Source organism: Ips typographus, linkage group LG4 (assembly GCF_016097725.1).
Source record: "Ips typographus isolate SLU linkage group LG4, UJ_Ityp_2.0, whole genome shotgun sequence".
NCBI lineage: Eukaryota > Metazoa > Arthropoda > Insecta > Coleoptera > Curculionidae > Ips > Ips typographus.
Genome location: NC_138425.1, coordinates 11646921 through 11667182, shown reverse-complemented (window position 1 = coordinate 11667182; position 20262 = coordinate 11646921). Strand labels below are relative to the sequence as shown.

At 33.2% G+C, this 20262-nt stretch overlaps 2 protein-coding genes across 2 annotated transcripts; one reads left to right on the top strand and one right to left on the bottom strand.

The window, feature by feature from the left end:
* Positions 1 to 92: 92 nt before the first annotated feature.
* Syn (synapsin) lies at positions 93 to 18217 on the bottom strand (the record flags this gene model as incomplete). The annotated part of the gene is made up of 10 exons (XM_081977616.1): positions 93 to 1698; positions 2235 to 2490; positions 2545 to 2705; positions 2759 to 2888; positions 2947 to 3039; positions 15759 to 15863; positions 16211 to 16321; positions 17451 to 17697; positions 17755 to 17939; positions 17999 to 18217. Coding segments are annotated over 10 exons (1677 nt in total), but the record flags the coding sequence as incomplete, so codon positions are not given.
* On the top strand, positions 4653 to 16776 carry Timp (Tissue inhibitor of metalloproteases). The gene is made up of 5 exons (XM_081976982.1): positions 4653 to 4827; positions 13109 to 13232; positions 14851 to 15086; positions 15268 to 15459; positions 15510 to 16776. The coding sequence occupies exons 2-5, from the start codon at positions 13115 to 13117 to the stop codon at positions 15675 to 15677; spliced, it is 714 nt and encodes a 237-aa protein (XP_081833108.1). The 5' UTR covers positions 4653 to 4827; positions 13109 to 13114; the 3' UTR covers positions 15678 to 16776.
* Positions 18218 to 20262: the final 2045 nt, after the last annotated feature.

Here is a 20262-nt window from a genome sequence, read left to right as displayed (position 1 = left end):
TGATGTGTCAATTATTCAGTTAATTAGGGAAAAAATGACAATATTTTCAATCTTAATGTATTGAAAACTTTTAAATTAAGAACGAAATGAAAGACTTTTTGCTGTTTATTTTATTCCATCAATATAACACTATACAATATGCTCATAAACGTAACATTTGATAATAAGCAGCAGAACAACTACACAACCTTATTATCGCGTTTTTATTGCACCGTTTATACTTAACAAAGGAATTTAAAAAAACTGTAATAAAAATATCGGTAAAAAATAATTTAAAATAACAAATTAATGTAATATGCAATGTTGCTTATTATAAATTTCTAGGTCATGTAAAATCTATGTACGCTAATGATATACCCTAACAAATAAGTTGTCAACTACTTTGATGTTAATATATCTATAACGATAATAATTTAAAGGAAGAAACAACAATATCAATTTATTTACGCACGTGCTTCTAGTATGTTTATTGAATACAACAAAAACATGTTACTGCTTATTGTTCAAATAACAAAACTAAATATATTTGTGCGTTCAAACTACTCAGTCATAAATAATATAGCATTGAAATTGAGTTTAACTACGTTACAACCTTTTTAACGAGTATTACTTTTCTTTTAGGTATTCTAATAGTTTAGTTTTCAATGTATATACTTACTTATTAACAAAAAAGTATATTTTGCTGGCACATTCCGGTCTATAAGAAAACAAACGCGAAAAATCTGGTTTCCAATACATTCTCCGACATTTACTCATCTAATTTGTTATTAATCTAAGCAGTTTCGTTGCGCCTTTAGTCAAAAATGATAAATATTGTTGCTAACACATGTTAAGAGTTAAATTTGTCTACTCTACGTCACAATATACATAGATGGGTGCAAGATAGTTCAGTAATATTGTCTTATTTATTTATAACAATAGCAGGTAACTACGTGAAAAGGTTTAATTAATTTAGGTAAAGTTGGGATTTCTAGTCCCAACCGAACCAAAGTAATTATACTCGAAAATTTTAAAAACCATTTTCAAAAAATCTAGTCAACAAACACCGAATTAGCTTTACACGTGAATAGTTATTTTGTTTTCTACTACTAATATTAAATATTTGTCGCCACGACAACAATTACCGTAAAAGAATAATCATTATACAGGGTGTCACTGTGTAAGAACCATTTTTTTTTTTTAAATGGTTTTGGGTAGCTCTTCGGCCCTAGGCAGTGTACATGTACCACATTTTTAATTATTATATCAACGTATTGCTTAACCGATCTTACAGTAGTTATTACAAGCGTGATAAATAATATTACTAATTGAGTTAAACCACAACGTCATATTAACTTAAGATGAGTAAAAAGTGTTTAAATTATAATTACGATTAGAAAATGTAGTATGATAAACTTAAATTCAGTGGAACAATATAAATCAATTAATTGTGAATATATTGAATATAAATTTTACAACATAAAGATTAATTGACTAAATCGATGCGCTGTTACAAAACATAAAACTCAACTTTTCAAGCACAAGATAATTACATGTCGCCGAAAATTCCGGCAAACGTTTTTCTGAGGTTTTTCATGGTGTCCTCGGTGTCCTCGGTAACGGAAGCCTGCTGACTCCCTTGTCTCTGGAAGGGGCGAGGGGGTGGGTCTGGCAATCTACCCGTGCTTGGGGCGCTACTTACAGTGCTGGACTGGGACGCTATTAAAATCAAAGAACGTTATTAGTTCGAAAAGTTTTGCTTAATGACGATTTAGAATATTCTCGGAACTGTAATGGATCGACCAAAGTTTCGTTATTACCGGTAAAGTCAAGGAATCCGGTTTCTAAATGTTTCATAAAGAGGACTGACAAAAGTGCCTTTTAGAAACAAGCCCGATTTTAATTCGACTCTAATTAGTCCAGTTGGAAGCGGAGATTGAAGCTAATTTTCTTTCCGGAATTTCCAAAAATATCTTTGAAGAGGAAACTTAGTAAAGTTGCTTGGAAAAAGTTCCTACTTCAAAGTTTCTTCCTATTAATATTTTAGTATACACATCCAATGTGAGACGTTGACCCCCTTAAAAAAGACAACACCTTAAGGCAATATGGTGATTAAATACTGCTAATTTTTTTGATGTGAAGCCCAAACAAAAGTTTTGTTTAGTTGACAATCCAGGTCACATTATTCGACTTTCTTAAAAGAAATTTTTTAATAATAGACCCCAAAATAAAGTGTGAGTAAACTAGGCTTTTACCTTGACTATCCCTGCGTCCAATACTGCCCAAAGAAGGATGATCTGAAGCACTAGTCGGTGGAGTTTCCGAGTGAGTTAAACTGCTAATACTACCCAAAATCCCCCGGGGACCAACTGGAGGCGGTACCGGCTCTTCACTAGGTGGAGGGGTTCGGGGACGGCAAATAGCTTGCATTCTAGATGCCACCAGGTCCGCTATCTGCCTCCTGTCCTCTTCTTGAGAATCTCCCAGAAGTGTTAAAGCGCTATCATTGACCTACCAATTTGTTTGTTAAAGTTAACTTTACTTTATTATTTATCAGCGATTTACTTCGATAATAAATTCCCTGCCGTCTTTTCCTACAACGATCTCCAAAGCGCAAATGTCCAGACCACCGAATAGGTCAGAAACCTCATCCACCCATGTTTTGTACCGTTCAGGCATGGAGATTTGTTCCAGCATGGCTGAACCTGTATTGGTTTTCCAGCAGCCTAAAACCACCAAAACAATACGTTTTGCTATATTAAAACCCCAAAAAACTCACCTGAAATAGATTTCCTCATAAAGGCTTTATAATTATTCCCAATTTTCTGCACGTGAATATCGTATTTGGAATCGATATAAGGTTCGACAGTGCAATAAGTGTTGGCTACTGCGACGACGCTGGCCATATCCTGAAAATTTAACCGTTGATTTGAATGTGACCTGCGGGAGCTAAATCTATAATCTTACCTGAAAGTCATTAATGTTGTCCACTTTCACTTTACCTAAGCCGCCGTGTGCGTGACCAATTTTCAAGACCACCGGAAATCGAGGCGATGTTATCTGGAACAGGAATAATTCCAGTTTAGGGTGTGTTTTATGGGGCGTCTCATAAAAATGTTAATAGTTTAGATAATGACACTAAGAGTTAATTGATTTCGTGATTTTCGCACTAATTGAGATTAAGTGAAATTTAGTTGAGATGTAGCTTATGGAAAATTATTTTTAATTAACCAAGTTGGAAAACTTTTACTTCGAACCATCCACTCCAATTACTAGTTTACAAGTTTTCTGAATGTACTCTTGAGGATAAAAATCTCAATCCAAATGTCTAACCAATCAGCATCAGAACAATTATTGATTAAGTGGTTTGTGAAGTTTTTGAGGGATTCGAACTAAACGGACTTCGGGCTTTTTTATTGTTGTGAAATTTAAAATTGGTCGGTTGCTAAAAACCGAAAATAATTAAAATAGCGGTTATATGGCAACGTTGGGTAACTCCAAAAATGACGGTTTTTTGATTACTTACATTTACAAACAACATACTTTAAATTAATAATCTTTCCAACAGGAAGTACAACTTTCTTCATAAAGAAGCTTTAAAAAAATGCCAATCCAATCGATTATCAGGACAGTATTCACTCGAAACACAATATAAAAAAAAATCATTTATTTAAGTAAGCATTAAACTCAGCACTAATTCAAAGAAGACAAAAATAAAACAAAAACAAATATTTATGGAAATTACTTGTTGAATGTTGAAATGTCAAATGTCAATGAACAATTGTATTAAGAATTTTTTTTTGTTTTATTAATTGGCATGATTTGCCAACGACATTGTATACATATTAACCAGATATTGTAATTACCGAGACTTCAAACTGTAATTAAACATCTAAATAACCTAATTTTCCAACCTAATAAAAATGTAAATTCATTGTTGTCCAGTGGTTTGTTGGATTAACCGTGATTTGTACACGAGCAACAATTTGTTTTGTTGACCAAAACGAGCTTACCCTCGTCCTCAAATTCATAACACTCGGTTGGTTTAGGGTGCAATTTATGATTATTCTGGAAACCGCAAACGTTATTAAACCAACCCTTGTCTCTTCGGTCCTCTTGAAATTTGATTGGTGCAAATTTTAAGTGTATGCATTTTGCATAAACTATCCTTGGACCGAAAATAATCGGAAAAACGATACAAGCTTAATGTTGAACCGACCGGACGCAATAAGGATGTCGGGTAATAAAAGTTTTCCGATAGTTTCCCGTTTATTTATTATAGGGAGTGGGTGCAGACAATTCGATATGGGTCATGTATACGGCCTTGTGTATAGTTAGACAGCTTCATACAATTCTTAGAAAATTATCAATTACATGTGGGTGGTTTATTAGCCTCAGAAGAACCGCACATTGGAAATTTTGATAAGAAACGCAGATTAAATGTGTGACATCATTTTTGATGCAGACATGATGTCACGGATGCATCACTTTTAATTAGAAAGGTTTATAAATCCGATTGGGTTTGTTTTGCTTTTAATTTGTTAAGGAGTTACAAATTGAAACGCGGGGGAGTCAGAAATCGTAATATTGCAAAAAAAACGCATTTTGTAAACAACTATTGCGTTTTAGGAGGTGGCATTATTTTGCCGATGTTAAATCTCGTAAACTGTTTAGTTGGTCTCGATTCAGTCAGTCGGTGCCGGTAATTTGTAGGTTGGAGACGACGACGAACGCGGATTTTTACGCATCGTGTGTAGCGAGTTTTATTTTTTAAATCAATGTGATTTAAGTGGTTATTTTCAATATAAATCAAAATAACTTAGTGTCTTATCAGTTTATCAAATTCAGGTAAAAATTGTGAAGCGATACATTCAAATCTAACTCAAGAATTTTAAATTTAATTTAGATTTTATCAGTATACAGTAACTGTTTATCATTACCGTGTATTATGCTGATTAGTAATGGAAGTATTAATATCCAAATTTAGTCACTTATTTGAACAGGATGTGGGATTTTACAAACTTAAACAATTTTATGTGGTTTAAAATGAAAGGTGCACAACTACGCCACTAAATTAAATTTTGCATTTTGTGAAAATGGATGGAAATCGCACCATAATCAAAGGAGATTATTATTAATAAAGAAATATTCAATGGCAAAAGTAGTTAGCAGTATTGATGCTCGTTTTGTTAGAAACTTTGGCTATTTGTGGTAATTTGACGTTTTTATTACCCAATTGGTCTTATCCTTGCCAATACCAGTATTGGTTTGGAAAGGTAGTAAGTAAATTTCTACCTTTATATACAGGGTAGTCAAGTTTTAAATGTCAAAAATTCACCAATCGATAGCCCATCAAAAAATAAGTTATGGCAGACACAGACCTCCAAAATTCAGTTTAAAAAATCACTCGTTATGTGATGTGAATGACATTCTTCAAAATTGTTTAGACAATAGGGGGATAGTCTTTTTTTTTCTACCCTCACTGGATATTATTCAAAATTGACAGAAATGTCTACTTGGGTTATTGTAATTTTTACTTTAAAATGATTCAAAAGGATTCAAATCTGGTCATCTGTGAGGTTTACGAGTTAATTTTTGACACTGAAAATAGTCAAAAAACAAGTTTTTTAGACTAGTGTAAAACTGATCATTTAATTTAAATTTTTTACTCAATTAAACACTGGTCCGAATTTTCAAACTAATTTGATTCTAAAAATTAGTGTTCAAGACTAATATCGTAGCATTTAATGCCAAAATTGTTTAATTTCATCAATAAAGAGTCTGAAACTTAACTTTTACTATAAAAAATAGTTTAAAATTCGATTTTTCAGTCTTAAAGCACAGTGAAGCGTCTAGAAGTCAATTTAATACTGACAAAGCGTAAAATGGCATGGTAAAAAGCCTATGGAAAATGTAAAATTAGTTTTTTGTCGCTGTCTGCTATGTCAAAAACTTGGCAAAGAAAACCCTAAAAAACTCGATTTTCCAAGCTGAAAGCAGTTTTAAAGCCCTAAAAATAGTCCAGAGTTCTAAGAAAATTAAAAGCAAAGTAAAAAAACTTGAAAAGTTAGTCTTCAAGTCAATTTTCATGAATCTAATGTCAATATCCTGTATTTAAGACTATTTTCAAGACTAAAATATTGAAATGTATTTTAAAATTTGGAAAACTTACGCAAATATTAAGCTTTTGATGTCACTTTTTATTGGTTCAGAGTCACTTTTTGATGAAGAAGTCAATTTTCAAGGTTGAAATGTGTGAATTTAGTAGTTTTTCATGGCTACAATTCCATTTTCACTACTAAAGTTTTTCAACTTATCTGAAAACTATAACGACTGACTACAAAGACAGTTGTTAAGCCTCTCAAGTCAATTTTCAGGGCTAAAGTCTTTTAATTTGTCTGAAAACTGTGAAAACTGGTAACAAAGACAATTTTTAAGCCTCTCAAGTAAATTTTCAACGTTTCAAAGTAAATTTACTAATTTCTAAGTGAATTTTCAAAACTAAAGTCTTTCAATTTTTCTGTAAACTATGAAAACTGGCTAAGACATTTTTTAAGCTTCTTAAGTCAATTTTCATAATTTTTAAGTTGGGTTGGGTTGGTTTTGGGTCTTTGAACGTAATAACTCAATTATCTCGTAAACGAAGTTTCAAATTAGAATTTTATAAGAGATACTTATTTTGACAATTTGAAGTAAAGTAAAAAAATCTGAAATTTTTGAAAATTATCATCTTTCTCTATTTACACCACTGGACAGTTTCGATAAATGTCACTAACATCACATAATGAGTATTAATTTCATATGTACTTGTTCTAAATTTGATTAAAATTGTTCCAGCGGTTTGACAGTTATGACAAGAAACCGATTTTTTAAACTGAACTCTTATGGACTGTATTTTCCTTGGGAAGCATTTTTCAGGAAAATGATATAATTTATGTTAAGTTATTTTTTGATGGGCTATCGAATGGTGAATTATTGACATTTAAAACTGGACCACCTTGTATATAATTATTTTATTTTTATATCTGGAACCTATTTTATTTGCAGTTCTTAAACTATGTCTTTAATTCAAGTCAGAAAACGTTGAAATTCATGAAGAACTCAATGTAATACAGAAAAAAATTGCAATGTTTCAAATAGCTTTTATTGACCTTATCACTGAAACTATTAATTTAATCATCTCGTTTGGTCAATAAAAGCATGTTATGACCTTGGTTAATAATACATATGCTGTCCTGACAGCTAGAAAAGTACTAAATTTATTGTTTTAATATACAGGGTTATTTTAAGCAGATCAATTAGCTCAGAATTTTAGAAAATTAAACTTGTTTACATGTAAAATTAGAATATAATTAAGCCATGATTAGGTAGATGCTTTTACTGGGATATTTTTCACATATACTATTGCGTTCAGAACTTTTTAGACAAATTGAATTATTCCAACTAAATTTGAATATTGTGGTTAGAGCTACTCTCAAACTTTGTGTGATTACAGGATGCAAACGAAGCGAAATTATTCACGAATAAATTTTTTAGCTGAATCAGCACTTGTTTGAGTAAACAAACGTATAACACACATAAACAGAAATGGAACAATCAGCGTGTAAAATTATAAATGGGGCAAAAGGAATTCAGGCGTTTGCTAATGCCATGACTCTAAGAATCCATTTAGATTACGCGAAATTTATGCTACAGGATGACATCACGTCATTGTGATGAATGAAATTCTTTAGGAAACATCTACGACATGTCTGGCACTTAATAGTAGTCTTAATTATTTCGAGCACTCGACACATAAACTTTGGTGAATCAGTTGAGAGTTATTTGGAATCTCCTTGGACGAAAATGTTGGTCAAAGATTGGATCGTTGAAGTTGAAGGGCAGTCATAAATTTCTCTTTCATTACCCAAGTGAAGGTTGGTGTAGTCAAACAGGTTACACGAAAATCGACAGTGTTTACCAAACGTATTCAATAATGACGCCCTGAGGTGAATCCATTATCCGATATGGGCAAGTGAAGTTAATTAGCATTACATGAAAAGTCTTATTTTGGTCGCGTTTTACTTGAAACGATTACGTCACTTTCAATCTGCGACTGATTTTTTGTGGTACATAATTTATGTAGAATTACGTGGCCATTGCTGACACAATTTGGAAAAAAATTAGAGGGTCTTGTTTGCCATGAGCAATCATGCCATTTTTAGACTAAAACAAACATGATGAGTAGTTTACGTACAAGATTCTCCTACGTGCAGTGCAGCTTAGTCAACATTGTTTATTGAAATATTGTTGATCTTTAATAAAAGTAACGTTTATAGCATCATTACAGGTCGTTCGATATTCTGAATACCGGTTAGTGTGATTTCTACCGCTTAATTTGCTCGTTTTGCCATTTTAGGATAGCGTTACATTTCACTTTTATCTCTCCCCTTTGGGTTTTTTTCTAAAATGTCAAAACTATTAGATTAACTGCGCTCCAGTGTCGTTTTAGACGCTATAACGTCGTTTCCGAACAAATTCCCCTCCCAATCTCTAGTGTAGATTTACAGGATTTACCGGCAAACACACACACATCTCAATCTTTGTCGTTTTCTTTTTGGATCGTGATGGATCTGGAACACGACCATGAAATCGATCACACATTTTGCACCAATATTAGCAGAGAGTCCAGTCTAAACTTGTTGCTTGAGTGGAATGATAAATTTGTGCTATCCATAACAAAGTAATAAATTTTGTTTGAAAGATTGAAAAGTCTTTTCCAAATTAACACAATTTAATTTTAAGCCAAGATTAAGTATGGTTCAAAGCGTGATATTTTTCACCTATATTGTTCACAGTCTAAACCAGACTTAAGTTAAGTTTGACTTAAACTATGACGGTGCAAACGGGGGTTAATAATTTTATTCGACTAAATTATCATCATGTGTCTTGTTTCTCTTTGTGTAATACATCGCTACATAATTAGGTACATCAAATCCTCTTTTGTGTGTTAAATCTGGAAATAATTGACCGGAAATATTAAAACTCTAATATATTTTGCCTAAAGTTAATGAAATTGTATCTGGAGCGTGGCTGACCGTGAAATTTCTGCCGCTTTTAACGATAACCCGTGCGTGTACAACAAATTACTTTGGTTAATTATAGAAAGTTAATTTAGAACTCAAATCAACTGATCACTGTCTATGCAAAACTCCCGAACATTGTCAAACGGGTAATAAAAAGGCACGTTCTAGCAAAAAGCCTCTTAAAGCAATTTCCTGCAATACTCTGCAGGAGCTTTTCGGAACTGTAGTGCACTGTTCCGGAAAATTCAATTACTCAATTAGTTTCCGGGATAACCCAAAGGGCTTGCCTACAGCCCTCCAGGGATCAATTTTTCCTCACTAAATTTGCGGTACGGCTCTGACTATTAAAAAAACCGTCTTTTAACAGTAAGAAGCTAATCTTATCTGGAGAGAAATAAAGTTTGTTTAACTGAATTTAGCACATGGCTTCTGAGTATTTTTTTACATCGATGAGGGCTAATAAAAATATCATATTTGATTGGGTGAACCGGTCCCAAAGTGGTTTCGCATACTTTCATTACGTATGTGTCCTAAAATAGGAACGGTTCCATGTGAATAATTTGTGTAGGTACAGAATGCAGTCACCCACTTCCGTTTATAGTTATTCTGCTTTTTGGGCGTAAAATCGTACCATTCACATTCATAGATTAGTTGTAAATTAACTGATTCATTAATCGGTAACCGCACTAACTGGATTTACAACTAGTTGGAGATTAAACATCGATTTCGGACGACATCTCCCATTTATCTCTAAACGCAATAGTTTCCTTGTCAACACCGTACTAAACTTATGAGATGCAAACTAGATACAGTATGACATACAATAGGTGCACAAACGAGTCATTTCGATACGCTAAATGCATTTTGTGGGTGTCGCCGATTGGCCTCGGAACTAGACGAAAAAATTGACCACCATTTATGGGGTTGCTAGCGAAAAACCGTAAAATCAACACATTCATATTCACATAATTTTGTGCATTACAGTTTATTGCTTTGGGTTGGCGGTTTATGGTTTTGTTTGTCAGTCCGGTAGCCAATACTGAGCACATTGTAAAAATGCATTAAACTGTGTAATATTGACTTAAAATTATAAATAGAAAGTTTTATAGCAATATTAAGTTTTGATGTGACTAGAGATAACAGAAAATTATTAAATATGATATTGGATACTTGGAACATAACACACAAATATCAGCTATAAGATACATATTTTGTAATTTTTTGCAAAAATCCAAAATTAGGGAGTTAAGACTAAAATTTAATCACCCTCTATATACTACTTTAGGGTAGACAATTAAAATTTGCAACTGTCAATATTGACAATTTTTGAACCATAAAGTTTGTATGTTTATAAGATTTAAATCATCCATTATACTGGATGTCGCAAATTTCCGTAACAAACCAAACTTTTGTAACATTTATTTCTTTTTACATAGACAAAAACCAAAAGACATTTGTTGGTACAGAGGTAAACAATTACGTCAAAATGTCATAGAAAACAAAAGATAGAGCAGATTTCAAGCAATCCAAAAATATCCCCACATGAGTTGGTTGATCACACCGTTTGGCCGCTAGAGGGCGTCAAATTTGTTTTTTTTGTACTTATTTAACCTAATTTAAGGTCCTTTGGTATAAATATGCCCTTTGCTATACATTGGAACCCTTCTTGAGCAAAATAAAAAATAGCAAAAACTGCACTTTTTGCAAAAATTACATTTTTTCAATTTTTGAATGATTGTAACTTTTTTATTTCAACTCTTATAGATTTCACGCCATTGGAAAGAGGATAAAAAATACTACAAAATGAGCCAAAACTGGTCTCTCTAGGTCTTTATGTTATCGAGATATTCACATTTAAAAAGTAATAAACCCCTAATACTGGGGGGGGGGTATTAGGTTAGGTTAGGTTAGGTTAGGTAAAGTATAACTTCTAAAACAGTCGAAAGCCTTTCAAAACAATCTAGAAGCTCCCAAAAATTTTTAGAACAGTCTAATAGATTCCAAATGATCTTCAACTAGTCTAGAAGCTTCCAAAAAATTCTAGAATCATCTAAAAATTTCCAAATGCCTCTAAAGCATTCCAGAACCTTCAATATGCTCTTTAAACTGTCCAAAAAACTGATAAAAATAAAAATTTTGAAAGTTTTCATAACAGTCTAAAATCTTCCGTATGCTTCTAAAACAGTTTAAAAGCTTCATAAAATTTCTAGAATTTGAACAAAAAAATTTTTTTTTTCAAGATTTTTTTACAAATTGTGTGAGGAAAATAATTTTGCTTTTTAAGCGCTTTTTTTCACAATTTTAGTGCTTTCTAATTCAGACTCTAGTAATGAATAAGCCAAAGTTCATTATCCAAACCCGTTAAACAAAACATACTTAGAAGCATTTTCTCTTACTATCCCCAATCAACATTTCTTTCTTGTGAAAAGTTAATTTTATATTATTTATTCCAATAACAGACTGGAATATTGATTTCCCAAATTCTCGAAATAACTTTTTATTCATCACAGTTTCAAAGGTGGGAAAAGTTAGTCGATGACCTTTTCATACGTAACACATGCATTTATTATGACTGGCCACACCAAACGCGATTGGAATAATTCCAAAAATTATTTAGATTTCGTCGGGTGATAAGCTGCATTTTAAACGATTATTTCGCCATTTTATGACGAATTTAGTAAAATTTAGCATGTTTGCAATTATACATTCCAGAGAACAAAATTTGGTTTTATTTTAGCTGGGATTTCAAATTACTCCCTCAACATTTCTGTTGTTTTCACCGTATAAATGAAGGGTATTAAAATCCGGCCCCAGAAGAAAATTTAATTATTCTGGAGCGTTGTTTTATTTGAAAGTCAAAACAAGGGTTATTTTTCATTTAAGATTAATGTGAAATTCCAAATAAATTACACCTTCGAAGAGATTTAAAGAATTGTACTTTAGAATATTTACTGGAAATAAGTGTAACTTCTAAAAAATGAACTAATTAATCCCACATGTCCTTCCTAAACCAAACTATAGCTATGTTATTCAATTTATTGTCAACTATGCCTTAAGAGCTTCCTGGTTCATTCTGTATTCATCTTTTTGGTTAATTGAGTGGACGGTCACGCAGTCCAAAATAACCCGATAGTTTATTAGGATACTTTTGGAATCGTTTAGAATAACAAAAAATTAAAAATAGCTCCTGCATTCACATGTATACTTGTGATGCCCGAGTCGGTGGTTATTTACATACAATCTTGAAATTTACGGTGGACAGGTGACTGGAATCCCTTTAGATTTTTTTCGGAAACAAAATCCCAGATTAATCGTCGTTGTTGTCGTTACGAACGTGTCTCGACTTTATCCTAGCCAGCTCATTACGGAAACATCATAGCGTCGTATATTTTACGAAAAACGTGGATAAGCATCACAGTAACATAAAAAACAAAAGCACTTTTTCGGTTGAAATTTAGATTTAAAGCCTGCTGGAAAATTTATTTAAGCCACCAAAATATCGTAAATTTCAAAATCAACAAGATCGTCAAAATCGAACAATGGGGGGAAATTCGATGACTGTGCATGACAACCCCTGGGGATGGTTGTGTGCCTTTTCCGATATTGCGTTTGGTCGTTTTTTTAGCTATGGATATTCCCTTAAGTGAAAAGTTTTCCCTCACCAAATCAATTGAGGTTCTTAGATTTAGGACAGATTTTCGTTCTAAATTGGCCATAAAATTTGTAACCCAAACCACTGTCTCTCTTCTCTTTTAACTGATATTTGTTTATTTGTACAAGAAGATGAAATGTGGAGGATATTCCCTTAAGTGAAAAGTTTTCCCTCACCAAATCAATTGAGGTTCTTAGATTTAGGACAGATTTTCGTTCTAAATTGGCCATAAAATTTATATCCCAAACCACCCTCTCTACTTATTTAACTGAGATTTGTTTATTTGTACAAGAAGATCAAATGTGGAGGATATTCCCTTAAGTGAAAAGTTTTTCCTTCAAAAAGTCTATTAAGTAACTTAGATTGAGGACAGATTCCCGTTCTAAATTATCAAAAATTGATTTATTTGTAGGAAAAGATGAAATACAAAACATGGACACTTTTTTTGGCTGTACTGTTCTGCTCAATAGACTACAGCCAATCTTGCAGCTGTAACCGTGCCCATCCCCAAGAACACTACTGCAACTCGGACTTTGGTAAGTAAGTACAAATTTACTTTATAATATACTTTGTAAACAAATAAATATTTTCTTCTTAATGACCTGCTTTCCATATAAGATTTGTACTAGCGTATATTTATTGTCGATCTGATAGAAATTAATTGATCGTTTATTTGCATTACGCCATTGTTCCGTCCGTTTGGTAATTGACAATATAAAAGCTACCGTACTGATATGTGCATAGTAAATGTATGTTGTTCCTACCTTGATTCAACCACGTTTGCATTAAATATTAAATTTAATGGAAGAGTTATGTAGGTATGATTCAATGGGATTATATCGTCCTGTTTTATTTACTGATCATTTTAGCACAATTTAATATGGTTTAGTGATTTCTCTGGGTGTCAGTTGAAAGTATGAAATTTGTAGAAAAGTTCCAGCAAATTCCAATAAAACTGCAGTAACAATCCAAAGTTTACGAGACAGCAGTGAAAGGTTTAGCAACGTGATTCTTCTTGTATAGAGAGTTTGTGGTTGAACTTACTGTAGCATAAAATTACTTAAAAAACCTTTTCTATTAAAAATTTGCCTTTACATACAAGAACATTGAATTAATCAATAATAACATCTTTAGGTTTTTTGCAACAGTGATTGGAAGACACTTTATTGTTAATAAGAAAAATAGTGCAAAATAATAAAGTATATACAATAGTGAGAATCATACAACTCGGTAAAATTGAATCTATAGAACAAATGTATTTCTGCAAAACAACTTTTAAAATACTCTTTACCTGTTTATAACAGAAAAAAAAAATACCACGACAAGTAGTATCATAATGGTAGAACTAATTGAGTGCGTGATTCTGTAATAATGTTAAAAGCAGCTCCAGGTTATGGTATTATACAAAACGCGCCAATATTATTGTTATTCGATATTTTACTGAATCTTATTATACAAGATTTATGGTGGATAATATCAAATTAACGCAATTATGTCCCCGGGTATCACACAACTGCATACTTACTGTCAGCATTGAAATTCCTGCTAAATCGAAATGTATAACAGTGTTGTTTTTTTTTTTAATTTTTTTTCTTGTTGAATGTAATCTGATCTGGTGGCGCTAATGCTTTAGCAGAAACTATACAGAACATAAATAAACTTTATCCGTATAGGCTGAGCCTATCAAAAAAGTCGATATAAAAGGGATTTAACTATAAAAGCTTCAAACAAAGCATCGGCCAGGGATTTGGAAGAAGAATATCTGGGGAAAAGTCGGATTTATAAAGACCGTGAGCTGGATTTTTACGACAAATTAAAGGAATGAAGAAGGACTTATGACAGTTGTGAAGTGTATAAATTTACTGCAAAGTAACCACTTGACGAAAATAATTTGCAAGTGTTTTGCTATTTTTTTCGCAACTATTTTTAACGAAATTAATGTTACTACCGACTGGCATTTCCACATCAAACACACAACAATTTCCAAGTACTGGACAGATTACAAAAATATCTTGTATTGCGTCAGAGAAACAGAAATAATGTTAAATTACCGTCGTCATCGTTTATTATTTACCAAATGACCCAGTAAATTTCAACATACGATAACATGTATTTATTGTTGGTGGGAAATTTATTTACTTTAACTGTTTTCAGTGATTTTGGCAAGGGTGAAGAAAATGCAGATTGTCAACGAAACTTTTTACCCCAACTACAAAATTCCCACAAAAGTTTATAAAGTACGAGTGAGGAAGGAGTTCAAAATTTCAGAAAAAGGACTGGTCGCCCTCAAATCGGGTAAAATCCATACCCCATTGGATTCATCAACTTGTGGAGTCAATCTGCAAGTAGGAAAATTATACGTACTTTCTGGTCAGATCAACAGTTTAAGAGTGAGTGACATTTTACTGTATTTTCATCAAACTAAATTTGCTTCATATCCATTGAATTGTTTATAACAGAGATCCTTTTACTCAAAGTTTCAAACAAGTTGCATTACTAATCCTGGCTAAACTGATAAATTTACCTTTCTCAAACTTTGAAAGTCAATTTTTATTGTGCAATTTTTCTCAGGCCAACATCAACCTGTGTCGCATGGCACTAGAATGGAACACTTTGACTCGACGGCAGCGAAAGGGTCTGAAAATGATGTACAAAAGAGGATGCGGATGCCAAATTCAATCGTGTTCGAGTAGTAGCAAGTGGTGCAACCACTCCAAATCAAAGGACACTTGTCACTGGTGGAGCAAATGCGAAATTGAAGAGGTAAGTTTAGGTAACACATTTTTTCCCACTTATTCTGATTGATTTTTTAGGGTATTTGCTTGAGGCAAAATCACGGATATTGCGCGTGGAACAGGAACAAGAAATTGACAGCGTGTAGGGCCGATTTAGCCCTTCAGAGCAACAGCACGACGACAGAGAAACCCAAACACAATCTTTTACGCGTTTATAGTCAAGACCGCCCTTTAACTATTGTTTAGTTTTGTACCACAAGCGTGAATGCCAAAGTGTATTTCCTGTATTTTTTTACTATTAATAATTGTAAATAAGTGGCCACTTACCATTTCGGTGTGATCAGGGTAGAAGGTTTGGTCGATGAGCGGAAAATTGTCCTTTCCTAAGCGTCTTTGCAGCTGAACCAAATGGCCAAATACCCAAGGCTTATCCTGTTGAATATCAAATAATAATTAAAATTATAGCATCGTGTGAATCATACCATACTGAATTATGATAACAGATTATACACAGAGTTTCAGTTAAATTGACTCAAAAACGATTAGAACTAGAAAGGTGTAAAATTTTCCATCGTTTGCAACAGGAAAAACTTTACGATTTCTTTACAGCCCCACCAATAAACATGATTTACGACCCATCATTTCCTATTAAAAGTGGTGATATAGTGATTTGCAGCCCTTGCTTAGCTTTTATGCGTTATAAACATTATATACAAAGAAAGTGAGTGGATAATAAGTCAATAACAACCTACATTTTAACACTTACTGTATAATCTTACCTGAAAGTTGTATATAGCATTTAAATTGTTAATGCTGGGTACTCCACCAAACTTCAATGCCAGCAGTAATTTCTTGTAATCTTCGCCAGCGTCCTTTAAATTTTGCCTGACCTGAAATTACAGAAAAAACATCTAAAAACGATAAAATACGTCTTTTCATACGCATACTAGGAGCAAAAATACATTTGAAATTCCGGATGGCTAAAGCTTGCGAAATAACAAGTTTGTGACACACGTGACAGCGTTATCTAAATAGTTCGCAGACGACTTGAAATTGTATTTTTCTTTGCCACTGTTTTAAGAAAATATGTCAGAATGAATGTTTTGTTAGTTTTAAAATGTTGCAAAGTGGGATATTTAGCCTTATATGTTCCTTATTCATTATTGAAGTCGACTAACTTGTAAATCTGGCGTACAGATAATAGTTAAGTAGTTGTTAACAGTATTGTTGATGTTTTATATATTTTATTAATTTATTTTGTGTTACTTTAATTTCTATCGATATTGTGGTTATGTAAGGTTATTGTACAAAGCTTTTCTAATATAGGTTAGCAAAAAAATATGAATTATAAGTTTGTTAATTATTATAACCTCCTTAAAATGGTTGAAAGGGGAAGGGTGTACCTGTATCCAATTAGTATTGGAGAGTGATTAATGCTTTAAAACATTATTTCGAGCATTTATTAATGTGAATGAAAGTTTTATTTGTGTTATTGAAATTCACAAAAGAACAAAAATGCTAGAAAAATTAAGTAGAATAGAAATAGGACATTCATCCTTGATAACCAATTAGTGGACACATTGACGCAGTGTAGTTTCCAGAAGTGTGAACTATAATTAGAAGATCAATAACGGTAATATCGTATAAGTAATTTTAAGTATTCAATCACGTAGAATGAAATTTGTTATTTATTAATTATTTTGTTAGAGTTACTTTTATACATTTTCTAATACGAAAACAAGCCCAATTTCGTTATAATGAAGGAAAAGCCGACTATAAAAAAGGAATGAAAGCAAAACACACGACAAAGGCAAAGAATATTATGTTCTTTATCAAATCTGGGATAAATTCCAGCTACGTTTGCAGATACTTGCTAAATCCGAACTGAATAGAGCAAGGAATTTAATTTCAAACTTTGCCTTTGAAAACGTGTGTTTGGGATTAAAGAATTACTGCCTGAAATCGCGTGATACATGCTACTAAGCCAGCAATGAATTTTTATGTAAAAAATTTACTTACCAGAAGAAAATCCGGTCTAAACGATCTTCCCACTCTAGTACCGCTTCTGTACACGGCCATGGACACATTAGCCCCATCAGAAGTGGCCGTAATAGTCAATTCGCGAAATTCGGCCTGTTCTACTTTAATTTCGTAATCTCCGATTCTTTTTCCTCTAAAATACTTGCTCCAATCAGTGTTCTGATCGTCGATTACTAGAAGGCTTAGGTGACGTCCTGAGACTACCGAAGTCACTCGAGTAGTGGCACTGTAAAAAAAAATATAAAATTGTCTTATTGGTTTTTCTTAAAGTTCAAGTAAAAACCTAGATACGGCTGCCCCTAAAATGGAAGCTCCGGCTTGTCCAGTCAAAGATTGTACTCTCTGAAGAAGACTTTCTCTTGACTTGGCTGGAGAACTAGGTGCGCTGGTCGTTTTTGACCCGGATCGAAGATTGAGCGACAAATCTCCACTGGTGTTCGATTGCGACGGAGGTGGTGGTGGGGGACCCTAAAACCAAACGCTCAACCCCTCCTCAACGAGTTATTTAAAGTTAGAGAACTCCTTACGGGAGGTTGTGACGTAACTGGAGGTGGCTTGGTGTAAGGGTCGATGGGAGCGTCGCCATCTTCGCACTCCGAGGATAAGTCCCCGGAGCTGAATCTTCGTTTCAGGTAATTAACATTGGAGGTGAAAGACTGCCGGAAGCTGCTGAACGAAATGGTGGGGCCGTTGGCGGGTTGGCCGCAGTACTTGCCGCAGTCGCTAATTTTGGCGGAGGCTTTAGTTCACCCCCCACCCTCGTTTTTTTTCTGGAGGTACCTCTAACGAGGTCAACACCCAATATAAACAGAAAACCGTTACCCAACTATATCTCAGATCAGGATTATGCTGAAAAATAATTGACTTCCATGAAATTACTCAAATTGTAAAACTCACCTTCTAAATCTATCTACATAATCATGAATAACTTATTTATTTATAAAAAAATCTACTTAAAGATTTAATTCTGCAAATATAGACAAACTGTCATTCTGGCCAATTTGATAGTTTTTTGATCAATTGTAAAAACTATTTCTACTAAAACAGAAGAAAGAGATTAACAGCTTGTGACCTATTTTACTATAATTTAGAATCAAATAGTTCTTCCCTGCTAAGTTATTCAACCTAGTTGGTTAGAAGTTAATTAGTTATGTTGCGTGGAATTTTAAATCACCTGCTTTAAATTTCATAAAGTTGAATTAGGAACGCATAATGCATTTTCTACTAAATCCAAAACGGCGATTTTACAAGAAAAAAGTTTCAGTTTTAAATGAATTATTCAACACGTTTAGTCTTCTTCAATTTTTCTTTAGAGAACTACACGAGAATAACTGCATCAATAAACTAACATTCTTTCACTCTATCCAATTTGAAAAATTAAAAATGTTCTGTCAAAGTGTTGCAACTTCAATCCGCCAAACAAAATTATTTTCTAAGAACATATATAGTAAGTAAACAAAAAGAAGTTAATTCTCAATTTGTAGAAACCACTCTAATCCGACTTAATACATGTGGAAAGTTTCTCGTATCAACTGACCCGGATTAAAACGGTTCATTTGTGCTTTTATCATCTCCATTAATTGTTTCTACCGTTACTTTTGTCTTTTTTTTAATACCATCTCGGACCAAACTAATTTAATTAAACGATTTCCGGACTTTTCCAGCTTTACACCTCATGCAAAATGTATAAGGTCTCCAGGTGGTTACTGCCAAACGTGTCTGTAAATCCCTTTGGAAATAGTGAAAATTAAATTTTTAATTAGACTTTCAATAATCCGACAGAAAAGCAGAAAAAAATGTTTTTTTTGGGGGTTTTAAATTAATTTGGTAAAGTCAAATTAGGAAAACTAATGAATTAGGTTTTAAGATTGATTGTCCTACTTGGTATTACTTCACGCGACACGTTTTGCCCTTTTTGGGATTGTACAGTCCGCGCCAGCAGTTTTCACCCCTCCAATGTGGCACAGATGCCTTCTCATACCCCCCTATTGATCCACTTCTATACGCGTTCTCATAACCTCTTTTAACTAGTTGATTCCTTTTTGATGTAAATTATCCCTCTTAGTCTGTATCTTACATAAAAAATCACATTCCCCAATCAAATTTATACATAATTATCTTATGACGTGACGTTGATAGTAAAAACATAAAAAATGTAAATTGATAACATAAAAATGTCTCACAAAAATTTGAATATTGGTTCAAACTTACCTTCTGGCCGAACTGATAAACGGTGAGCAAAAACCGGTTGATGTTCGGAAAAGTTTTAAGGTACGGGTAGGAAAAGTCGAAACCGGATTTTCCTCCACAGAAGGCCAACGTAAACTGAAGGGAAATTCTTGTTATGCGGACCGTAACAGCGCCCCGACTCGGGGAAATCGCGAATTAACTAGTCGATATTCTCATGCTTTTCTTTCTTAACCCCCAGCTGTATGGTGGTCGATTATTGGCTTTTGGACCATCATAAATTGTGCTGTTTAAGCCACGTTTGCATAGCTTTGGATTAACCTTTGGTTAACAGACATCTAGTACGTTTTTGTCCACAAAATATTGACATAAATATCATTGAAAGGTACGAAGGCGTAGAAGGGCCACAGACATTATTTTTCTTAAATTTTTACTTCAAACTCGGAAATTAACTAAATTCCGACTTCGAACTCGGAAATTAATTAATTTCCGACTTCAAACTCGGAATTTAGTTGCAATGTTGTCAAACTGACAAATTCTACTATTTTGGTTCGAAGAGTGTTTTTGCAATGTTGAAAAATTAACAAATTTTACTAATTAAGAT